This window comes from Notolepis coatsorum, assembly GCF_963971535.1.
Source record: "Notolepis coatsorum genome assembly, chromosome: 15".
NCBI lineage: Eukaryota > Metazoa > Chordata > Actinopteri > Aulopiformes > Paralepididae > Notolepis > Notolepis coatsorum.
The window spans coordinates 19,521,812-19,547,414 of NC_140179.1; the positions used below are offsets into that span (position 1 = coordinate 19,521,812).

Here is a 25,603-nt window from a genome sequence, read left to right on the forward strand (position 1 = left end):
CATATCAGTGGAACGCTCTGGTGATCCTTACGGAGGTGGAGGTGGGCTGCTCCTCGTCCTCCATCTCCAGGTACAGCGCCCGGATGTGGTTCTGGACGTCACTGTAGAACATGGCCTCCCAGAACTGCGGGTTGGTCCAGACCATGTGCTCCTGCACGCAGCTGTAGGCAAACTGAGTGATGCCCGCCCCGAGTTTCTACAGAGAGAGAGAAGACACACAGCAAACTGAGTTTCTACAGAGAGAGAGAAGACACACAGTAAACTGAGTGATGCCAGCCTGAGTTTCTACAGAGAGAGAGAGAAGATACACAGCAAACTGAGTTTCTACAGAGAGAAGACACACAGCAAACTGAGTTTCTACAGAGAGAGAGAGAGAAGACACACAGCAAACTGAGTTTCTACAGAGAGAAGACACACAGCAAACTGAGTTTCTACAGAGAGAAGACACACAGCAAACTGAGTTTCTACAGAGAGAGAGAGAGAAGACACACAGCAAACTGAGTGATGCCAGCCTGAGTTTCTACAGAGAGAGAGAGAGAGAGAGAGAGAAGACACACAGCAAACTGAGTGATGCTGCCCAGAGTTTCTACAGAGAGAGAGAGAGAAGATACACAGCAAACTGAGTTTCTACAGAGAGAAGACACACAGCAACCTGAGTTTCTACAGAGAGAAGACACACAGCAAACTGAGTTTCTACAGAGAGAGAGAAGATACACAGCAAACTGAGTGATGCCAGCCAGAGTTTCTACAGAGAGAGAGAGAAGACACACAGCTAACTGAGTGATGCCAGCCTGAGTTTCTACAGAGAGAGAGAGAAGACACACAGTAAACTGAGTGATGCTGCCCGAGTTTCTACAGAGAGAGAGAGAAGACACACAGCAAGAGAACGCTTTTTTCTCTCTCTGAGTTTATTGGCCCGATCCATAGATGTGCGACTTGGCTATAATAAGGTCATTTATAGGCTTGGTATTCTATATTCTATAATAATATTTCAAATTGCATTGGTCCGGATGGGAGAATTCAGTACTGTATCTACAAAACCTTCTGTTTAATCATCTTCCCTTTATTAATTTACTTAGATGTCTTGTCTCAAGAAGGTGCTGAACGAGCTCAGTGGCAGTTTTTCATGTCTGGTCATTATTAGCATGGTGTTATTCACTGTCAAAGATGCAAAGAAAAACCATAATTCATATTCTCCTTTGTTTCATCACAATTTAAGCAAGCCCAGTAACAGACACAATATTTCTGACACTGGGAATACATTCCATGAGATCCATAGATGTCCCTAGATACCAAGAACATGCAAATGGACCTTGTAGAAGTGGAGCAATCCTCCATTTACTTGTATGTATTTTTAGGCAGATTTTCAGAAAATAGGGCTAGGGCTTAACAGGTTAAAACAATGCTGGTTCCTAAATGCTGCCAAAACCGATATTACTACAACTCTGTACATACATGTGATTAGCACTATTACTCAGTAGTACTAATTTATATCTTATACCCAGTTTAATCACCTGTACATTGTATATTACTGTTGCACTTTACTGTTACATTTGCACTTATTTTCGCTGTACTGTACTTGTGCTGTATGATGACAATACATTTGAATCTAATCTAATCTTAAATGTTACTTGTCCTTTCGGACAAGTTATGTTTTTGTAGGTTTTTATTGATTTTTGCTACCGGGCAGTCCGGTAGAGAGAGAGAGAGAGAGGAGGAATGGGAGATAGACCAGGGAAGACATTCGGCAGAGATCACGGGTCCGGGAGTCGAACCCGGGTCGGCCGTGTTGCACCGTAGTGCTGTATGCGGTGCGCCACTCGGGCGCCAGAATCTAATCGAATCTAATCTGGACCACGCGGGACCTGGAGCCTCTCTGCTCTGGACACCCGACCCGGCGGCCTAAATTCTTATCCCAACGCATGTTTGCTTCCGCGTTCGTGTTTTGCGCTCTGATTGGCCACTGACGTTTCTGGTCGCGCCAATCGTGTGACGGCAAGTTCTTTCGCCGGTTAAGCTTAGGCACTCTTTCGAAGTTGGTTAAGGTTAGAGTGTGTAGGCGTTAGGTAGTTTGCTGCTGGTCGAGGCGGAAATGGGCGCGTCATGCGATTGGGCGCACACGTCACATGACCAGAAACGTCAGTGGCCAATCAGATCGCACCAGAAACGGCAGTGGCCAATCAGATTCGCAAAACGCGAACGCGGAAGCAAACATGCGTTGGGTTAAGAATAGACTCGTCCCGGCGTCTGAGTCGGATCAGAGCGGACGCTGCTACTTACTCGACAGAAGGCCGTCACCAGGGGGAGGAGGGCGGCTGCGATCCCGTGTTCGTCCATGTGGGAGCAGTCCTGAGCAGACAGAGAGCAGACAGACAAGGTGAGCAGACAGACAGAGAGCAGACAGACACGGTGAGCAGACAGACAGAGAGCAGACAGACACTGTAAAATATGATAATCTTACACTAAGACATGACAAGATATTCTACATCTTACACTGTAAGACATGATAAGTAAGTAAAACTGTATTTGTATAGCGCCCTGCTCAGCACGAGTGCACAGAGTGCTTCACAGCATTTTTTTAAACATCAGTGGAAAATACAAGAAATAATACATGTGAAAAAGTGAATTACATAAAAAATTTGCTAAAACACTAGAATAGACACCGGAAAACTAAAACAAAAAACAAGAACAAAACAGACATGAACAGAGAGAAAACGGCTATGGGTGTTTAAAGACATGAGGATCTGCTCAGAGAGAGAGATGTTGTACCTGTAAGGTGCAGTTCATCATGCGGACGATGTAGTCAAACTGCTGGTCGTCCAGCACAGCTCGGTTCTGCAGGACGTGCTGGTTGAGCTCCTGGGTCAGACACACCCTGGCCGTGCGGCCCTTCAGCGCACGCAGCACCGCCGGCATCAGCTGGGGGGTGAAAGAACAACCACTACTATGTCACCAGGCATCCGATTCTGATTCCTATCCACCACTTTTACTGAACAGTCTAGACTGTCGAAACATTATTAGAACACAATCCATCCCTCCTCCTCCCACTCTCCCAGAGACAACTCGCATTTCATTCCCTCTCCTACCGCTGCCTCAACTGCCTTCCTGAAGCCCTGTCTTTGTGCCGTATCGACTCTACTTTCTTTTCAGACGACTCAACTCAGCCTCTACTCAAACCTATTCGATATGGATCTAGTAAGCTGGTCATTTGCAGCAATCGATCGCATATTTTCTTCAAGGAAGCAGAATGCGGCTGATCCGCTATGCCCACTTGGGACATTTCAATCTGGCTTTTCTATTGACTATTGGGGGAATTGGAATGCCGTATGCCTTTACCCACTGGAAATTGAGGATGCTGAGGATATCTGGATTTTCGCTTTCATGCTGATCGGTTTGGGAGCGATCGTCATCTGGGGCTGGATTTGTCTAAGAAAGATTTTGGAAGGACACCAATCCTTGGCTCTGGCATTAGCCAGGATTGAGGTCTGCCACATTGAACTGCTTAAGAGACTCACTGCGTACCAGGCAGATGAACACCAGAGATCCGCAGTCATGCTGGGTATTGCGTAGGAAATTCAAGCCGTGATGAATCGTGTTTAAAAAGTCAATTTTGGGAAGTTTTTTGCTAAGGGAAGCATTTAATTTTTCTACTGTGAGTGCCTGCCTGCCTGTATCTGTATCTGTCTAACCATAACTACAACAATTTCCTATACCTGTATCTGTCTAACCATAACTACAACAATATCCTATACCTGTATCTGTCTAACCATAACTACAACAATATCCTATACCTGTATCTGTCTAACCATAACTACAACAATATTCTAGACCAGTATCTGTCTAACCATAACTACAACAATATCCTATAACTGTATCTGTCTAACCATAACTACAACAATATTCTAGACCAGTATCTGTCTAACCATAACTACAACAATATCCTATACCTGTATCTGTCTAACCATAACTACAACAATATCCTAGACCAGTATCTGTATCTGTATCCAACCATAACTAAAACAATATGAATCGAGGGGGGAGTGAGATATTCTACATTCAGACATCCTCCACAGTGTTGTGTGCTGGTCCAGGGTCTGGTGCTGAAGGGACTAAAGTGTTGTCAGGGGGTCCAGGGTTCTGGTGCTGAAGGGACTAAAGTGTTGTCAGCTGCTCCAGGGTTCTGAAGGGACTAAAGTGTTGTCAGCTGGTTCTGAAGGGACTAAAGTGTTGTCAGCTGGTTCTGAAGGGACTAAAGTGTTGTCAGCTGGTTCTGAAGGGACTGAAGTGTTGTTAGCTGGTTCTGAAGGGACTAAAGTGTTGTCAGCTGGTTCTGAAGGGACTAAAGTGTTGTCAGCTGGTTCTGAAGAGACTAAAGTGTTGTCAGGGGGTCCAGGGTGCTGGTGCTGACGGGACTAAAGTGTTGTCAGGGGGTGCAGGCTGCTGGTGCTGACGGGACTAAAGTGTTGTCAGGGGGTCCAGGGTGCTGGTGCTGACGGGACTAAAGTGTTGTCAGGGGGTCCAGGGTGCTGGTGCTGACGGGACTAAAGTGTTGTCAGGGGGTCCAGGGTTCTGGTGCTGACGGGACTAACGTGTTGTCAGGGGGTCCAGGGTGCTGGTGCTGACGGGACTAAAGTGTTGTCAGGGGGTCCAGGGTGCTGGTGCTGACGGGACCAAGTACTGCACAGCACCCTCTCTCACCTAGACAGCCAGAAGGGGGGCTATGTGAGACTGTTGTTCATTGACTACAGCTCAGCGTTCAACACCATAGTCCAGACTGGTGGACAAGCTGATCGAGCTGGGTCTGAGCTCCGCTCTGAGCGCCTGGATACTGGACTTTGAGTGAAAGGCCCCAGGCGGTCAGGGTGGGGGGTCAGACCTCCAGCACCATCACCCTGAGTATCGGGTCCCCCCAGGGCTGTGTTCTGAGCCCCCTGCTGTATTCACTATACACACATGATTGTGTGGCCAAGTTCAGCTCCAACTCCATAGTGAAGTTTGCGGACGACACAGTGGTGGTGGGGCTGATCTCTGACAACGACGAGAAGGCCTACCGGGAGGAGGTCAAGTACTGGACCGCTGGTGCCAGGACAACAGCCTGCTCCTGAACATTGGTAAAACCAAGGAGCTGATCGTGGATTTTAGGAGAACACAGCAGGGGACACACACACCACTGAGGATAAATGGGGCTATCGTGGACAGGGTGAGCAGTTTCAAGTACCTGGGGGTCCACATCTCAGAGGACCTGACATGGTCTACACACATAGACTCAGTCGTAAAGAAGGCGAAGCAGCGCCTCTACCACCTGAGACAGTTAAGGAAGTTCAGAGTATCGGGGAAGATACTCCAGTCCTTCTACTCCGGAGCTGTAGAGAGCATCTTGACTGGAAACATCACTGCCTGGTTTGGAAACAGCACGGCACAGGACAGGAAGGCACTCCAGAGAGTGGTGCGCTCAGCTGAGCATACTACGGGTATTGCACTACCACCCCTGCAGGTTCTATACAACAAGAGGTGCAAATCCAGAGCCTGCAGGATAATGAAAGACCCTCACTACCCCAACAACAGCCTGTTCAAGCTGCTGCGGTCAGGCAAACGCCTGCGCACACCAGCAACTAGGACCGAGAGACTTCGGCTCAGATTCTTCCCCCAGGCCATCAGAGTCTTGAACACTGAACTCTCCACACACAAGCACACATGAGCACACACACAACACACACTGTACACGCTCACACAGTAGCAGTCACTTTAACATGAACACACACACACATATGCTACACACGCTCACACTATGGTCACTTTACACAATGGAAGGTCACTTTAAAAACAAGAACAGGAGTGGTTCTTTTATAGTAAATAGATGGATAGCAAGCTAGCATAAGGACACATAGTATAACTGTAGATTGTATAGTATAGCATTGTATAGTAGTGTACATAAGACCCAGTGCCCCATCCGTAGCTAACAGTGTATTGCACTATCACAGGACCTAGCATGTCTTACCATGCTTTTGAAAAACTCATGTACATATACCTATGTCTTACTCTTATGACTTGTATTATTGCACAAATATCGCATTCTCATCCCTTGGATTCTTATTATTGTATATTGTATTACTGTACTATGCACAATCGTTGCGGGCAAGACCCCCCGCATTTCACTGTATACTTGTATGCCGTGACAAATAAAACTCTTGACTTGACTTGTCAGGGGGTCCAGGCTGCTGGTTCTGAAGGGACTAAAGTGTTGTCAGCTGGTCCAGGCTGCTGGTTCTGAAGGGACTAAAGTGTTGTCAGGGGGTCCAGGCTGCTGGTTCTGAAGGGACTAAAGTGTTGTCAGCTGGTCCAGGGTTCTGGTGCTGACGGGACTAAAGTGTTGTCAGGGGGTCCAGGGTGCTGGTTCTGGAGGGACTCACCTTCTTGGCCTCCAGCATCTTGTTCTCGAAGATGTAGGTGATGCAGTTCCTGACCACCTCCAGCCTCCGTGCGCTGTTGGCCAGAACCCCGTTCCTGTCCACGATGTCCCCTGTGGAGAGAGAGACCATGTGATCAGAGAGAGACCATGTGATCAGATCTCGTTCGCCCCTCCGCCCTGACTAACTAACGCTCCATGGTAGAAATGCTGCATTTATATAACAGCTTTTATCCGAAGCGCTTTACAATTTTGTTCCTCACATTTGTCACTCAAACACCGATGGCAGAGGTGCCAACCTGCTCATCGGGAGCAGTTAGGGGTTAAGTGTCTTGCTCAAGGACACATCAACACGCTGCCCGGGAATCGAACCGGGAACCTCCGGATTACCAGACGACTGCTCTACCTCACTCTATTACACACACAAGCTGAGAGACGAGAGTGGCTGACTGGGGTGAGGAGACGTTACTCTTAAAGAGTGAGGTTTTCTAGTTGACAGAAGCCCATCACTCAGACAGTCATCATTTTTTACAAATTTTACATTTGCATTTTTTCTTTTACATAATATGAAAGTACAGGTTCATACCTTCAAAATAAGCCATCAGGCAGATACTTTTCAATCTATGTCTTATGAATCATGCTTATAACACACTACTAATTTCTGAGCTACGGGGCTTCAAAGAAACCGGAACCATTTCTCTTTGTTGAATCCAAAGAAATAAGAGAAATAAAAAATTCATACCCAAGTAATTAACACTAATAACACTTTACCCTATTGGTAAACAAACGTATTGTTGAAAATATACACTATGACTGCTGTTGTGACATGGTTAGGATGTTTACTCTTGGATAGATTTGAGGAAAAAAAACGCTACTTAATGTCGCCGATGGACCGCTCGGGCTAAAGAGGTTAAAGTATTTAAAAACATCCAACGTTGACGAACAGACACGACGGACCAATCCAGTCACTCATTCATCCCCGACCCCTCTACTCTCCCCCCCGCCCTCGAGGCCTCACCCAGAGGGGGTCCGGAGGGCACCATGCCCTTCAGCTCGGCCTTCACCACAGGGGGCGCCGTCTGCAGCTTGGCGGCCGCGTGGTCGATGAAGAGCTGGATGGTGACATCGTCCAGGCCGGGGAAGGGGGCGCGGTTCTGCGGGGCGCCCTGCGAGGAGGGGCTCTCGCTGGGCCGCTGGACCCGGTGCATGGCCACCGCGGGGTACGGGTTCTCCTGAGGAGAGAGAGAGAGGAGGAGGAGGAGGAGAGATAGAGAAGGAGGAGATAGAGGAGGAGGAGAGATAGAGAAGGAGGAGGAGAGATGGAGGAGAGATAGAGAAGGAGGAGGAGAGATGGAGGAGAGATAGAGAAGGAGGAGAGATAGAGGAGAGATAGAGAAGGAGGAGAGATAGAGAAGGAGGAGAGATAGAGAGATAGAGGATGAGACAGAGAGAGGAGGAGGAGGAGGAAGATAACTGATGAGAGGGAGGACAACCCTAGTTGTTGCCTGTCGATTGCAGTTTCAGGCGACAAATACGTTCAGCGTTTCTCGAGTTACATGCCGATATGTGAGGCGTGCGCCAAAGTACACATTACCACCCCCGACTCCCGGGGCTCTAGCTCCGTCAATCATTTGGCGATCTCAAAAATGTTAGACAAGGTTGTAGCCAATGAGTGTGGCTTTCGAATGATACCCCACGTGGGGATCTAATACGGTCTGTATTGATCGATTTATGGATTGGGGGACCTTACAGCTTAACAGGTTTTAATACTAATAAAAATATCGATAATTATCGATATCGAATGATATGACAGAACCTATGACACAGTGATGTGGGAACAGAACCTACGACACGGCGACGTGGGAACAAAACCTACGACACGGTGACGTGGGAACAGAACCTACGACATGGTGACGTCGGAGCAGAACCTACGACACGGTGACGTCGGAACAGAACCTACGACACGGTGACGTGGGAACAGAACCTACGACACGGTGACGTGGGAACAGAACCTACGACACGGTGACGTGGGAACATAACCTACGACACGGTGACGTGGGAACAGAACCTATGACACGGTGACGTGGGAACAGAACCTACGTTTCTGAACAGCAGCTCCGCCAGCTCCTTGACGTGACTCATGACCTTGTGAGGACACGCCTCCTCGTGGCGAATGCGCTCCACCTCATTGGCTATCAGCTGTGGAAACAGGAAGCAGAGTTTTTTTTCTTCTTTTTTCTAACCTTTATTAACAAAATAGTGCCATTACAATAACACATTGGTTACATATACACATTGCAGACTGAGCTATTACACGTTTACTTATACATTTAAAACATTTTTTAATAAATAAATGTTGGGAGTTCTAAACAGAAATCTCTAAATATTTATATTTACTAAGGCTTGTTTGGTTTCTCTACATGTCAGTGCTTTCTGTATTAACTCCTCCATGAAGAACACCGGTCTGGTATTAATGAACCTGCATCTGTGGATAAATTATTTAGCCATAATAATCAGGCTGTTTAAACACCTTATAATCTAAATTGGGCAATTGACAATCATTAAAAATTAAAATGTAAAATAAAACAGATGTTCAAACTAGGGCTGTCAGTTTATCGCGTTAATTAGATTAATTAATTACACAGCAAATTATTGCGTTATGGAAATATTTTACTATACTTTTTTAAATCTCATTAATTCCATATTAACGTAGAATACACATTTACAGACTTTTTTTTAATATGGTCCATTTGCATGTTCTTGGTATCTGATTCTAGGGACATCTATGAAATACTGTGTCTGTTACTAGGCTTGAGTAAATTGTAATGAACCAAATGAGAATATCAATAATTTTTTTTTTTATCTTTGACTGAGAATAACACCATGCTAAAATTGACCAAACCTGAAAAATCTAAGCAAATGAATAAATGGAAGATGATTAAACAGAAGGTTTTGTCCTTACAAAACCTGTAATTAATTAGATAAATATTTTTAATCGCTTTTTTTGTATGGCTGACATTACCATTCTATGAGGTGTTTCACATCTAAACAAGTAAATAAAAGAATGAATAAATAGTTAGTGGCAGTGGAGAGCTCACGTTGTCGAACAGGTCGGTGGCTCTGTAGGGGGGCCCTCTCTCCGACACGAAGCCAGCGAACGCCATGCCGTCCACCACCTTCATCAGGAAGTCATCTTCAGACAGAGAGCGCTGGCCCAGGAACGCAGCCTGGAGGAACACAGGTCAAGAGGTCAACAGCACACAGTTAAACATCTAGACCAGGAACACAGGTCAAGAGGTCAACAGCACACAGTTAAACATCTAGACCAGGAACACAGGTCAAGAGGTCAACAGCACACAGTTAAACATCTAGACCAGGAACACAGGTCAAGAGGTCAACAGCACACAGTTAAACATCTAGACCAGGAACACAGGTCAAGAGGTCAACAGCACACAGTTAAACATCTAGACCAGGAACACAGGTCAAGAGGTCAACAGCACACAGTTAAACATCTAGACCAGGAACACAGGTCAAGAGGTCAACAGCACACAGTAAGTAAGGATGAGCTTTATTAATCCCCTTGGGTAAATTCGGTGACATACACATACAGCCATAGGCTCATTATAGAAATAATGTGACCCGGTGCAGTCTAACCCGACTGAGCCGTGCTTTTTTTCCACGCAATGCAGATATCATTACATCTCTTGATTTTTGCAGGTGCTAACTGAAATCTGATTGCATCTCCTCTATCTCAGGATTGCTAGGGGGGGGGGGTCATATTTCAGCAGAGCCTTGTCGGAATAAGACTGCCCCCCTTAACTTTTGATTGCAAAGTCTGACCTTGACCCAATTTGATATTCCTGCACCTGATGGCCTCTAGGTTAACTCCTGAAAAGGGGGTCAATGTCAGACTTTGCAATCAAAAGTTAAGGGGGGGGGGCAGTCTTATTCCGGCAGGGCTTAGCAGGTAGAACCCTGACTAGATCTTCTGAGGTGGTTGTGCACACGTCTGTTAACATACTTTATGGAAGCGGATGACTGGCTCTGGGTGGATGCGGATGATGTGAAGACACCAGCGATAGCCCTGGAACAACCTGGCAAACAGCCACAGAAAGATCGCCCGGATCTCCTTATCCTACAACACAGACAGGAAACACACACACACACACACACACACACACACACAACACAGTAATGAAGCGCGGGACGTGTGGAGCTGGTTGGGACGTGTGGAGCTGGTTGGGACGTGTGGAGCTGGTTGGGACGTGTGGAGCTGGTTGGGACGTGTGGAGCTGGTTGGGACGTGTGGAGCTGGTTGGGACGTGTGGAGCTGGTTGGGACGTGTGGAGCTGGTTGGGACGTGTGGAGCTGGTTGGGACGTGTGGAGCTGGTTGGGACGTGTGGAGCTGGTTGGGACGCGTGGAGCTCGTGTGGAGCTGGTTGGGACGTGTGGAGCTGGTTGGGACGTGTGGAGCTGGTTGGGACGTGTGGAGCTGGTTGGGACGTGTGGAGCTGGTTGGGACGTGTGGAGCTGGTTGGGACGTGTGGAGCTGGTTGGGACGTGTGGAGCTGGTTGGGACGTGTGGAGCTGGTTGGGACGTGTGGAGCTGGTTGGGACGTGTGGAGCTGGTTGCAACAGTGAGCCTAGGGTGAGTCTCTTTGGACACGTGTGAGATTATGTGCAAAATAGTGCCCCTTTACATTCCTGAAGAATGCCACAAGTCATTTACATACATGTGTCACGGCACGTGTGTTTACCTGGATCTTGAGGCTGGAGTCTTGCGTTAGGGTTAGGGTAGGGTAGGGTAGGGTGGGGTGTTTACCTGGATCTTGAGGCTGGAGGCTTGCGTGGAGGACGGGGAGAAGGCGTGATCAGCCACTTCCAGGTCTGGGTCCAAAACCTACAACAACAAGCAAGAGGTCATCAGTCACAGGCTGTGGCTGCCTGTACGCGTGGGTCAGAGATGAAGACGTTCATCTAATCTGAATGAGATCCACAGCTGAGCTGCTGCCCAACAATCTACAGCATCATCATCATCATCCTCGTCGTCGTCTTAGTAGTAGTACTTTACATTGAAAAGATACACAGTCATTGGCTATAGCTCTTTGGGCTACTTAGTAGATTTGTCTTCAGCTCTCTACAGTCCTTGTTTCAGTATCTCATGAGTATTTGGAGCATTGTACAACTCCATCTTTAATGAACCACTCTCTAGTGGAGGTGTAGGGTGAGGTCAGTGGGGTAACGTATGGTGCTGAGGTGGAGACGCGATGGGTTTGGGGACCTTCCTTTAGCCTGTACTTCCTGACCCACAGCGCTGTAGTTGACTGTGTTTTCTTGTAGACGTCTAGGGTCTGCAATTAAAGGCTCTTGTTAAGGATTCTTTTTGTGTTGGATGGAATCATATGAATAAAACATTTAGTCAGAATGAAACGCAGAGATCACACGGGGAGACCATGTTATGAGAGTCTCAAAGCACTCTGATCAAATCAAATCAAATGTATTTGTAAGGCCCGACAACACACGTTAATGTCCCCATGGGCCGGACACGTCTTCTTTAAACAAGTCAAGAAGAAACATCACAATAAATCAAAAACAAAACAAGAACACCATAAGGTCAATTTCTTTTTTTTTTATAAATGCAAAATAAAGGCAACACTCCCAGACATACCCCACGCGAAGGTAAGGAAAAACTCACTAAAACCTAGCAATAGGAAAAAATGCACCACAGGCAATGTGGAGGAGAGAAACCTTAAAGTCTGGACTGTCTATCGACAGACAGAGATTCACGCATGCTAGGAACAAGGTCACACAGACCCTCAGAAAGGCCAAAGCAAACTTCTTTATTAGTATAATTGAAGCAGGAAAAGGGAACGGCAAAAAAATCTGGCAAACCTTGAATAAACTCCTAGGCAAACACCACAATCGAGGAAAAAGACCCCCTAGAACTGAATGTGAATGACATACTAGTTAAAGACCCCACAGTACTGGCATGCACCCTCAACGAACACATCTTAAATAGTGTTCTAGACAGCACCAAACAATTTGCCCCCTCCAGTATCCTACCAAACCCAGTAACCAACACCCAGCCCCTCTTTGAACTGGAGGAGAGATAACAGAGCCTGAAGTGGAAAAGATCATTCTGGCTCTGAAAGGCTCCAAAGCCAAGGACGCCTACGGGCTAGGGATGCACGATAATTATCGGGCCGATAATTATCGGGCCGATATCAGCAATTATGACGTCATCCCGATAAACTCGATAACGTTATTGATAGCTCCGATAACATAATACATTTTTTGGTTAAAAGAAATCCGGTGTGGGTGGATTTGGATGAAGGGCGCTTGTTTTTATTATAGCCTCCTCCCGTTTTGCCAGTACTGTGGTAAAACTGATAGCGTGTGGTTTAGGAACAGGGAGTTTTTCACAAATCCAGCGCTCCCCTTCTTGGCTGTGACGTAGTCACGTTACATTCGGAGACAGACAGTCGATCTGCCAATTACGTCCCTCCGCTTGCACCCACCTCTTCTTCTTACCACCAATCAGAAGCTCTCGTTCGTTTATTTACCTCCGGATTGTCGGCCATTATTCTACTCGGAGCTATAATGTTAGCTGCTCCCCGCCAGCCACATTGACAAGTACCAGCGCTTATACATTACTGGCAAATGTCTTGTTGCACTTGTGGCAATGAGCGTTGTCAGCATCGACTTTAGTAAAAATAGACCCAGACTTTTTTTGAGGAATTTAAACGTCGCAAACTAATCTTGTTGGCCGTTTTCTATCTCTCCTCCCTGGGTCTCTCTCTGCCTGCGCGAGCCGTGCTCTTACACACACTCACACACACACACACACACACATACACACACACACACACACACACACACACACACACACACACACGGGTGCTGTCGAGAGCAGAGCTGTGTGTGTGTGTGAGTGAGTGAGTGTGTGTAAGAGCACAGCCGGCTGGCTCGCGTAGGCAGAGAGAGACCCAGGGAGGAGAGATAGAAAACGGCCAACAAGATTAGTTTGCGACGTTTAAATTCCTCAAAAAAAAAAACTCCATAATTTCTCGAGTACCGATAGCAGTACCGATGACGTCGGAGCTTATAAATACAAAAAAAAAAATTGATTAAAAAAATTATATATATATACATTTAAAAAAAAAATTATAATACAATAAATATCGGTTATTGATATCGGTTATCGGCTTGAGGAGCATAAAGATATCGGTATCAAAAAATCAATATCGTGCATCCCTACTACGGGCTCGACACTGATTTCCTCAAAACATACTCTGATGCACTCATTAAACCCATCACTCTACTAGTGAATCAATCAATCACCTCCAGGGAAGTTCCATCATCCTGGAAGATGGCCACGGTGACCCCTATCTTTAAATCTGGCAACAAGGCACTGGTGACCAATTATAGGCCCATCAGTATACTTCCTGTCATATCCAAAGTTGCAGAGAAGTGGGTGTCGAATCTCATGACTAAACATCTCGACTTGGGCCCCACCCCACTTAACCCAATGCAGTTTGGATTCCGTGCCCTTCACTCAACAGAGTCAGCCAACTGTCTGTTTGTTGAAAAGGTCAAGAGTGCACTAGATAGCAACAAGTATGTTGGTGCTGTCTTCTTAGACCTTAGCAAGGCTTTCGACTGTGTCAACCATAATATCCTCCTAACCAAACTAACTCACTTCAATTTCTCAGCTGCTACAATAGAATGGTTTAGATCCTACTTATCAAACCGAAAACAATGTGTCACGGTCAATGGCGCCAAGTCCCCATATCTAGACAATAGGGGTGGGACGGTTCACAAAACCCACGGTTCGGTACGTACCTCGGTTTTGTGGTCACGGTTTTCGGTTCGGTTCGATATATTGTTTTTTATTAAAAAAAAATTTAACACTCAAATCTAAACATGCTTCTCATTTATTAAAAATTTTTTTTTTACAGTGTTACAGTGTTTACAGCCTTAAATATTGTTTGGCACACAAAGACCGAACTGACTGAAAAATATAGGCTACATTTGTCAAAGTATTAACTTAGTGCAAACAAACATATGCTCAGCCAGCACTAGACTTTCCTTTTTTTAATATAAACACAAAAAAACAATGTCAACCATGTTTAAATTCCCTGATTGTCAGTTCTTAATGGAAAGATTCGTTTTCTGCTTGAAATGATTATGTATCTGTCTACATTTATTTAGACTAACATTATTTAAATATTGAGTGCAACTGTGGTGGATTATGTAATTCGGTGAGTTGGAACTATCTATGGGTTGGCGCGGGTCCCCACGGACATTTTAGCGTGTGGCACCTTCAGCTCCGGTCACGTTAGGAGGAGTTCATAACATCAACAAGCAGCACGAAAGTGGCAATAGTCCCGGTTGGAGTTAGTAAAACACAGTTGTATGTTAGCCTTCTTGGATGTTGAATAAACGCCTATCATTGTCTTTAAACACTCCGCCTCTCAGACTCCCATTTCCTCCTCTGCTAGCTAACATTTCATTGACTCTATTAGCTAGCGGGCTACTATAGTTAAAATGTGCGTTGTGTTGTACAAACTGCTAACGCTATGGCAAGATGTGTGTAGGCCTATGTAATGTTAATGGCTATGTTTTTAAAGTCGTAATGAAGATTGATTTATAATATATTGCGCTTGCCATTTCCACAAACTGACTAGCACCTGCTGCCAGCTGAGCAGCTGGTGCGTCACCTCTCCCGGCTCCCTGCCAAATGAAGATTTTTTTTGCTCATCCCGTGAGCCGTACAATACACACACGCCCCGAACCGGGGAGATCGTGCCGAACGGTACACGGTTCGGATGCGTACCGTCCCACCCCTACTAGACAACCCTGTAGGTGTCCCTCAGGGATCAATCCTTGGGCCCCTGCTATTCTCCCTGTATATCAATGACCTGCCAAATGTGTGTCCCGAACTCAATGTACAGATGTATGCCGATGACGCAGTCATCTACACACAGGGCAAGGACATAGAGTTGATTACATCTAGGCTCACATGCGCACTAGACAAGGTACAATGCTGGCTAAACAGCACCCGTCTCCTACTTAATGCGAAAAAGACTGTGTGCCTGTTCTTTAGCAAGCGTCCAGAAACCATCAAGCGGTCCAATGTGTTCCTGAGGAAGGAGGGAAGGAAGGAAGAACTAGAACTTGTTTCCCACTTCAAATTCCTTGGGGAACACCATCAACTTCAACATTTCCAACTTCAAACAAATACAGCCCTCCCTAACACTTGAAGCCACAAAGACATACCTACACTGTACATTGAATATTGCCTTCTAAACTGGTCATTTACTGGGGCCACAGCCATGAAACCCATAGAACAACTTTACAACAGAGCATTGAAGGTATATGACAGGAAACAGTACTCATACCACCACTGTAAAATCCTGGATAAGCATCAAATAAAAAATTTTGAAAACCTCAGACGTTATAAAAGTTCCTGCTTTGTATATAAATGCCTGCACAGATTAGCCCCTCCGCCTCTCAAGGAGTTTATCCACGAGAAAAGGAACACTGGATTAGCCACTAGGTCAAACACCAGAGGGGATTGTGAGGTCCATTTTAGAAAGACCGCCTTCAGCAAAAATGTTCCATCGATAAAGGGAAGTGGAACGTGGAACAGCCTTCCGGTCCCCTTAAGGGAATGTACCACCCTGACCACCTTTAGGGGCCAACTCAGGAAATGGCTTTTAGACAGCCAAATATGCACTCATTAGGGATGTTAGTGATGTTGTACTGACTGAATGTCATGTTAGTGTGGTCATGTCAGTGATGTCAGTTTTTATGAATGAACGTTGTATGGTCCGTTTTGTGTTTGTTTTATGTTAGGACTACGGGTGGAAATTAGCCCTGTGCTATTCCCGGCATATTTACGTCCTTATCATGCTGTGATGTTATGCATACACTCATGTAAATGATGTTCATTCATTTGCATTGTCCTTAATAAACTAATCTTAAATCTTAGAAGGGCCGTTCAAGGGGGATCTCCCTTCTTAGATGTCGGTGATAGTAGTGTTGCAATAAAAACAGGCGAACAGTTGGTAAGCATGCACTTGTGTGTAGTGAAACACAGATAAATGCATGCGATAGCAACTGAACATTTTGAAAAATTAAAGATAGAGCTGATAGCGATAGCAACTGAACATTTTGAAAGATTAAAGATAGAGCTGATAGCGGATCTATTTGAGGCACAGGGGCGGTGCGGTCTTAATCACGGGACGTTCAACACTCCGCTGATCAAAACAGTATTCACTCCGCGTACGCTCTGCGAGATTAACGTCACTGTTCCACCCTGCTGTGTAATGACCGTTGGCTTATATTGATTCACTCAGTTTTTAACCTTAAACCTACATGACGACAGTGATCATGTTATTGTAATTGTAAAAGTGTATTTGGCAGAGAGATATTGACACATTGCCAACATTAATATAGATCACCAATAGACTGTTTTCTCGAGTTTAAAAAAATGTGTGTGATAACCTTGTCATAGCCCTAACCCTAACCTTTGGTCGCTGCACGAAATAGCAGCCTCTTCCAGATAACCAGGTGATTAAACATGTTAACAAGGCGGTACAGCCTCTTCCAGATAACCAGGTGATTAAACATGTTAACAAGGCGGTACAGCCTCTTCCAGATAACCAGGTGATTAAACATGTTAACAAGGCGGTACAGCCTCTTCCAGATAACCAGGTGATTAAACATGTTAACAAGGCGGTACAGCCTCTTCCAGATAACCAGGTGATTAAACATGTTAAAAAGGCGGTACAGCCTCTTCCAGATAACCAGGTGATTAAACATGTTAACAAGGCGGTACAGCCTCTTCCAGATAACCAGGTGATTAAACATGTTAACAAGGCGGTACAGCCTCTTCCAGATAACCAGGTGATTAAACATGTTAAAAAGGCGGTACAGCCTCTTCCAGATAACCAGGTGATTAAACATGTTAACAAGGCGGTCAGGGGAGGAAACTAACTTTTTGGCTTACCAGCCAACTAGCGGGTAGATGATTTTTGTTACCAGCCAAAAATAAATCGTGTATGTGTCCCCCACCGGCAGCCCTTTCTTCTCATCTAAACTGCAGAGACTAAATGGGTTATTATTAGTGTTACGAAGGATCAGATTAAACCGAATATATATATTTATTGATTGATATATATTGCATAATATTTGTATATCGTTTGATATCCCTTGTGTATTCCTTGTACATATACACGGAATATCCCTTTAACCTAGTACAGACCATAATATGTCGTTCTCCTATTGGACAGCGGTCCCCTAGGCGCCATTGCCATACCCCCAGGGTCTAGTTCAAAGTCACCGTCAAAGACATGCCTGGGCATGAACGGCTCTGCGCAAGGATACGAGACAGGAATAGGGCTGGTACTAGTTTGTTCACCTAACGTATAAATACGGCGCAGGTGAATACAGAAGTTAAGTTACCCAATAAGTTGAAGCCTCACCCAGATTACAACGTGCGGTGAAGTATGGCCTGTTTGGCCCCAAATAGAGCATTGAGACCGCGTGCGAATTGATAGCTGAAGTATCAGAGTTTAACGCTGTACCGTCGAGTTCGACCTATTCTATTATTTCAGTAATAGTCTATTTATGTATAGTGTATCGTGCGGCTACCGTTCTACAGTGACCAGCATTACCAACGCTTCCTCGCACCAGCTAGTGTGCTTATCCAGGCTGGGCAGCTTAACCTGGCGCCTTCATCCGAGGAGCCCTAGACGAGGACCGTGTGGATTATGTACACTGGATAACCTACCCGACGACTACAGAGCCCCTTTCTGCTGGATTATATTTGCTTTGGTCCTGTAATTGATGGAGCGGAGAATCGCCTACACCCACAATTGTGTGGGATTTACCCTGTGAGGAGCAACGTCGAGCCCGCCTCTCAGAAGCCTGAGGCTGGCTAACTTTCTTCCATGCGGAGCTGCATGCCACGGAGAACAGCTGTTATTCGTCTGCGGATCAAGAGATTATTGCACCGTCTCCTGTACTTGGAGTCTCTCTATTCATCGTTGACCCAGACTATACTACCGACAAATCCTCTCCCCTTGCTGGCCTACAACCGGAGGGACCCTACCAGTATCTCCCGCTGCCTTACTAGAGTACCATAGATATAATTCCTAAGATTCAGGTTGTATTCATTATCTCCTGCGTAATATGAGAATGGACATACGTTATTGATTTGCTTACGCACATTCTTTTGCCTTATAAGCGCACCCTACGTAAAGTATTGTTATATATACTATCATTGCTGCTAATAAATATTCTTAAACCCAGTTGTGTGGAACCGTGTCATTGTGGAGGTGTTCTCATCATATACCTGTGTACTGTATGGCCAGTAGTAATGTACATAAGACGGTAGTGGTTTAATGATACCATACTTATTAATACAGTCAGGGAATTGTACCCCTCAGTTACAATTGGTCCTTCGAGCCGGAGGGTAATTAGCATAATATTAATATAATATTAATATTAACATGGCCGATGATGAACACTCCACAAACGGTTCTCCTAAGCTAGATCGCCCGGAGCGCAGACGGCAGCCACCTCTTCACCTAGAGGACTACGTTGTCAGTCCAATACCTAGCTTTAAAAGGAAGTTAAATACGGATAAAGTAACTAAAGCGGATAGTAAAAGTATGCCAAACCCTAACGACCAGGCGACCCCGCCAGTAGAGACCCTAGTGGGTTCTAACGTAACTGACCAAGCTCACGGGGGGGACCAGGAGGGACATGACATGACTTTACCCCCCGACAACGCCAACGGGACAGTCCCCGGAGAGCTCCAGGATAAAGAAAGCGCTCCAGGGACGGAACCCGACCCACTACCAGAAGAGACGCACACCCAGGAGATGGATCTCCTCGGAGCGCGACAGGAGAACGGATCTCCAACGAGCACTGCCAGAAGCCGATCACCTCCGCCTGTGTCTTCCCCCAGCGAAGCGGACAAGATGCTGGCGCAGGCACTCATCGCCACCCTGGCAGCCTCCACCGAGCGCGAACGAGCTGCAGACCAACGAGAGCGCCTTCACGCGCAACTCCAAGCGCAAGCCCTCAGTGAACGCGAACATTCTGCAACCGCGCGAGAGCGCTTCCAGGCGCAACAAAGGAGTGAAGACGACCGCATAAGACTGGAGACCAGACGCCTTCAGACGGAAGAGAACATTGAAAGAAGCCGCGCCGAGGCGCAGCATGCCGCCGCCAATGCGCAGCGCAACGCCGCCAATGCCCAGCGCGAAGCAGCGCGCGACGCAGCCCATGCCCAGCGCGAGGCAGAGCGCGACCGGCTGCAGGCGCAGCTGATGGACAAATTGGTTGCCATGGCGACACCCCCTCACTCCGCACGGAGCTCCCGGAGATCGTCACGACAAGGGTCTAGGACACATTCCCCTACCCGACCAAGCGACCAGGGACCCCGCCAACAGGAGGATCCTGTCCACGTCTCCGAACCCCCTCCCCGGCCGGTCCATACGAGACCCAGCAACCGGGAAGAACCGGACCACGCCGAGAGACTGAACAGAAGACTCCAGGACCTAGCAGAGGAAGAGGAAGAGGAGGAATGTCAAGCCGACCAGCAGCAACGTACTCTGGACCAGGAGGCCCAGTACAGCCCCGACCAGCAGCAACGTACTCTGGACCAGGAGGTCCAGTACAGCCCAGACGTCAGCCCCGAGGCACTGCGCTACAAACCCCCGACTCAACTCACGGGTGAGTTTGACGCACCGTCAGCACCGAGGAACAGCACCTGGGTACCCGACCTTCGGTACCCACCAAGTACCAGCCCAAGACGACACGCACGGGGAGACTCGCCCAGGAGGCCTCAACCCCAACGCTCACCGATGTGCCAGCCATCCATGGCATCGTACCTTGGCACACCGACGTTCCCGGACTTCACACACGAGAACAGAGCACAGTACACAGAGCTACGAATGTGCTTAGAGACAATGATGTCCGATGTACCGGATGAAACGTACAAGTATGCTATCCTACTCAAGCACCTGAAGGTGCCCAGAGCGCACAATATAGCGCTGGCATATTCCAACTCTACTACCCCATACACCGCGGCTCTAGTAGCCCTCGACCAACGTTATGGACGCATATGGGACTACGTGATACAGGAGATAAGAGACATTGACCGTCTCCCCCCAGCCAGAGACAACAGAGCATTGGATGACCTCTCTATCAAGGTACAGTCCCTGGTAGGGATGCTGGGGGCCCAAAAGGAAAAGGGGATATACGAACTGTACGCTAACTCTAATGTAGAGAGAATATTAGAGAAGCTCCCTCCCGCCCGACAAGAGCGTTTTCGGCGGCAGAGAGACCACCGCGACCCCAACAGTCCAGAGGCATCCCTCCTAGACTTGTCTGATTTCCTCGCCAGGGAGGTCAGCAGCCTACGACTGGACACGTTCGTATGGAGTGGACCAAGCCCAAGACCAGGACCTCGGGGATCAAATGATAACCGCCGGTCGGTGACCGTTATGCACCAAGCCGAATCAGTACCGCAGCACAAGAACCACAACACCCCCTCGACGAAAGAGGAGTGGAAGATTGAATGCCAGTACTGTGAAGGAGAACATCGGCTGTATCAATGCGACACTTTCGGGAAGCTGACCACGGATGAGGTGAGTCAGTGGATCAAGGACCACCGCCGCTGCTTCCGCTGCGCGCGCAGCCACCTGGCAGCTGAGTGCCGCTTGAAGAAGAAGTGTAGCAGGTGCGGCGGCACCCACTTGGAGGTCCTGCATGACATCAACAAGCGTCCGCCAGGACAACAAAGTGGGCCCGTCACGGTAATGTACCAGGCCGAGGCGGTGGCACCAGTACCAAAGATCCACCAGACCCGCTCCCTACTGTCCCGACTGCTACAGCAGACACTGGGAGTCACGGTGCTACTCGGACGACCGCGAGTCGGCACCACCCCAGACGATCCAAAGCACAGGAGTGCACATTGACCAGCATAGCGGGACCCCCCGAGTGCTCATCAAAGTGGTCAGAGTGCTCCTGAGCTACGAGGACAAGGTCCTGGACACTTACGCCGTCCTGGACGATGGGTCTGAAAAGACTCTCCTCCTCGCTTCCGCAGCAGCCCAGTTGGGCCTGCGGGGTGCCAAAGGTACCATGACAATACGCACCATCAGAAGGGACCAGAAGACCATAAAAGGTGAAAAGGTCTCCTTCAAGATAGCAGCGGTGGACCAGCCCGAGAAGCAGTATAGTATAACCAACGTCTTCACCAGCCACGACATAGGCCTGTCTCAGTACACCTACCCCATCCCACAGCTGATGGCGAAGTATGTGCACCTACGTCAACTACCTATACCGCTCATCGACGGCGCCACACCGACCCTGCTCATCGGCTCCGACCACGCGGACCTCATTCTCCCAATTGAGGCGGCCCACATCGGACCCAAAGGATGCCCAGTCGCGGTTCAGACCCGACTGGGGTGGACGCTCCAGGGCCCCCTCTACGGACTTGACAGTCAACCCACGTCTACACGCTGCCTACACACAAAGGCGAGCGACACCGGCCACTCCCTCGTACAGCCCGTTGAGAGGCTATTGACATTAAGCGAGAGGCCTGTGAGAGAACCGTGAGCACAAGAGGGAGTTCGGAACTCCACCCCCCTCAGCTGCGCTCCAGACGTAGCTGACCTCGAACCCAGCACCCCAAGCGACTCCTTGACGGGGCGGCCGGAACCGGCCCCTCCTCAGACGGGGTACAGAGCAAACAAGAGAAACAGACGGAGGAGGAGGAGGCACAGCCAAGCACAGATCAAAGCAGTCTCAGGCCCGCTTCCTCCTAAGCCCCCCTTCATCCCGTCTAGTCGTCATGATCATAGACCAGTCACTACCCCGAGCTGCGTGGCCGGCCGGCCGCGTAAGCAAAGTGATCACTGGTGCCGACGGAAAGGTCAGAGCGGCAGAAGTGCTCGGCCAGGGGCGGACATACACCCGGCCCGTGGCGAGGCTGATAGAGTTGCCAAGGCTCCCCGACACTCTTGATGACGACCATGACCCCCTGACTTTGTGAACTGCCTACCCTCACAACAGACATTGAGTAGTGGACAGTGCGGTTAATCTGTCTCTGCTTATCTAATTAGGTGGGACTAATTAGGAGGCGGCTGTTACGAAGGATCAGATTAAACCGAATATATATATTTATTGATTGATATATATTGCATAATATTTGTATATAGTTTGATATCCCTTGTGTATTCCTTGTACATATACACGGAATATCCCTTTAACCTAGTACAGACCATAATATGTCGTTCTCCTATTGGACAGCGGTCCCCTAGGCGCCATTGCCATACCCCCAGGGTCTAGTTCAAAGTCACCGTCAAAGACATGCCTGGGCATGAACGGCTCTGCGCAAGGATACGAGACAGGAATAGGGCTGGTACTAGTTTGTTCACCTAACGTATAAATACGGCGCAGGTGAATACAGAAGTTAAGTTACCCAATAAGTTGAAGCCTCACCCACGATACAACGTGCGGTGAAGTATGGCCTGTTTGGCCCCAAATAGAGCATTGAGACCGCGTGCGAATTGATAGCTGAAGTATCAGAGTTTAACGCTGTACCGTCGAGTTCGACCTATTCTATTATTTCAGTAATAGTCTATTTATGTATAGTGTATCGTGCGGCTACCGTTCTACAGTGACCAGCATTACCAACGCTTCCTCGCACCAGCTAGTGTGCTTATCCAGGCTGGGCAGCTTAACCTGGCGCCTTCATCCGAGGAGCCCTAGACGAGGACCGTGTGGATTATGTACACTGGATAACCTACCCGACGACTACAGAGCCCCTTTCTGCTGGATTATATTTGCTTTGGTCCTGTAATTGATGGAGCGGAGAATCGCCTACACCCACAATTGTGTGGGATTTACCCTGTGAGGAGCAACGTCGAGCCCGCCTCTCAGAAGCCTGAGGCTGGCTAACTTTCTTCCATGCGGAGCTGCATGCCACGGAGAACAGCTGTTATTCGTCTGCGGATCAAGAGATTATTGCACCGTCTCCTGTACTTGGAGTCTCTCTATTCATCGTTGACCCAGACTATACTACCGACAAATCCTCTCCCCTTGCTGGCCTACAACCGGAGGGACCCTACCAGTATCTCCCGCTGCCTTACTAGAGTACCATAGATATAATTCCTAAGATTCAGGTTGTATTCATTATCTCCTGCGTAATATGAGAATGGACATACGTTATTGATTTGCTTACGCACATTCTTTTGCCTTATAAGCGCACCCTACGTAAAGTATTGTTATATATGTGACTCGCCGTGACCAAACCCGATTTGATCCGCAAAGGGGGAGGTGCTCTGAAATGACTTAATGTCTTGCTGTCCAGAAAATCCCAAAAATCGAAATCTTGATTTTTTTTACATATTTGAATTGTCATTAATCTGTTCCATTATTTGCCCTTAGTTGCAAACTTAAATACAACTTGTAAATGAGGTAATTATTGCTATAATAGTTCCAAAATTTTTCTTTCAATTGAGGATAAAAAACTACACGAGCGGGCTTGGGCCTGTCCACAGGGGCCAAGTACTGTACTTAATAGGTGTTAACACACAGACATCATTATTTAGCTTTCCTTTCTCAGAGAGAGAATAACACACTATTAATACACTATCTTAATGTTATAAGTTATAAGCAATGTAACGCAGTGTCTAAAAAAAAGATTAAAAAAAAATAGGCCTTGACCCTTATAAAACGTATGTTTTAACTTAATTAAAAACCATTAAAACACAGTTAGAATTTTATGAGCGAACGAATTTCGTTAGGGTGCATTTTTTCCAACCTAATGGGTAAATACATCTAAATAACACTGTTGAAAGCTTGGATGTGTCGACGTTACAAATGGTACAATCGCGCGGCTTGGTGCTCAGCAGCTGCAGCGCGAGGCTGGACTGCTGGAGAGATGTTGTAACCCTTTCACTGCCACACACAGAAGCGCTTAGTACCGCGGATTTCTTTGTGCAGAATAAAAATCTGAACGCTGAAGAGCTGCTGCTGTTGCAGCACGCAAGAGAGATGTTGTAACCCTTTCACTGCCACACACAGAAGCGCTTAGTACCGCGGATTTCTTTGTGCAGAATAAAAATCTGAACGCTGAAGAGCTGCTGCTGTTGCAGCACGCAAGAGAGATGTTGTAACCCTTTCACTGCCACACACAGAAGCGCTTAGTACCGCGGATTTCTTTGTGCAGAATAAAAATCTGAACGCTGAAGAGCTGCTGCTGTTGCAGCACGCAAGAGAGATGTTGTAACCCTTTCACTGCCACACACAGAAGCGCTTAGTACCGCGGATTTCTTTGTGCAGAATAAAAATCTGAACGCTGAAGAGCTGCTGCTGTTGCAGCACGCAAGAGAGATGTTGTAACCCTTTCACTGCCACACACAGAAGCGCTTAGTAACGCTTCGCCTCAAAGCCGTTTCTGGCCGAATTAGTCATTGAATCTTAAATTTTTTTTTCAGAGGTATTCAGAGGTATTTCGTCGAGATTTCATAATTTGTAATGTGGCAGCGAAATGTGTAGAAATATGGTAAAAAAAACTATTTATCCGTTTTTTTATCCATCACTACCACACTACAGAAGGTTAACCTTTCACTACCACACTACAGAAGGTTAACCCTTTCACTACCACACTACAGAAGGTTAACCTTTCACTACCACACTACAGAAGGTTAACCCTTTCACTACCACACAACAGAAGGTTAACCTTTCACTACAACACCACAGAAGGTTAACCTTTCACTACCACACTACAGAAGGTTAACCTTTCACTACCACACTACAGAAGGTTAACCTTTCACTACAACACCACAGAAGGTTAACCTTTCACTACCACACTACAGAAGGTTAACCTTTCACTACCACACTACAGAAGGTTAACCTTTCACTACAACACCACAGAAGGTTAACCTTTCACTACCACACTACAGAAGGTTAACCTTTCACTACCACACTACAGAAGGTTAACCCTTTCACTACCACACTACAGAAGGTTAACCTTTCACTACCACACTACAGAAGGTTAACCTTTCACTACCACACTACAGAAGGTTAACCCTTTCACTACCACACAACAGAAGGTTAACCTTTCACTACAACACCACAGAAGGTTAACCTTTCACTACCACACTACA

At 47.2% G+C, this 25,603-nt stretch overlaps 1 protein-coding gene across 1 annotated transcript in view; it reads right to left on the minus strand.

The window, feature by feature from the left end:
* The window catches only part of sbf1 (SET binding factor 1), a gene marked incomplete at its 5' end in the record, with an annotated part of 194,434 nt that overhangs the window by 77,556 nt on the left and 91,275 nt on the right, over positions 1 to 25,603 (minus strand). Inside the window, 9 exons of the mRNA XM_084330919.1 lie at positions 32 to 196; positions 2,281 to 2,349; positions 2,770 to 2,919; positions 6,411 to 6,520; positions 7,425 to 7,638; positions 8,507 to 8,605; positions 9,505 to 9,633; positions 10,428 to 10,541; positions 11,230 to 11,307. Of these exons, the coding sequence (XP_084187045.1) occupies positions 32 to 196; positions 2,281 to 2,349; positions 2,770 to 2,919; positions 6,411 to 6,520; positions 7,425 to 7,638; positions 8,507 to 8,605; positions 9,505 to 9,633; positions 10,428 to 10,541; positions 11,230 to 11,307 (1,128 nt within the window). The remainder of the gene's footprint in view (positions 1 to 31; positions 197 to 2,280; positions 2,350 to 2,769; positions 2,920 to 6,410; positions 6,521 to 7,424; positions 7,639 to 8,506; positions 8,606 to 9,504; positions 9,634 to 10,427; positions 10,542 to 11,229; positions 11,308 to 25,603) is intronic.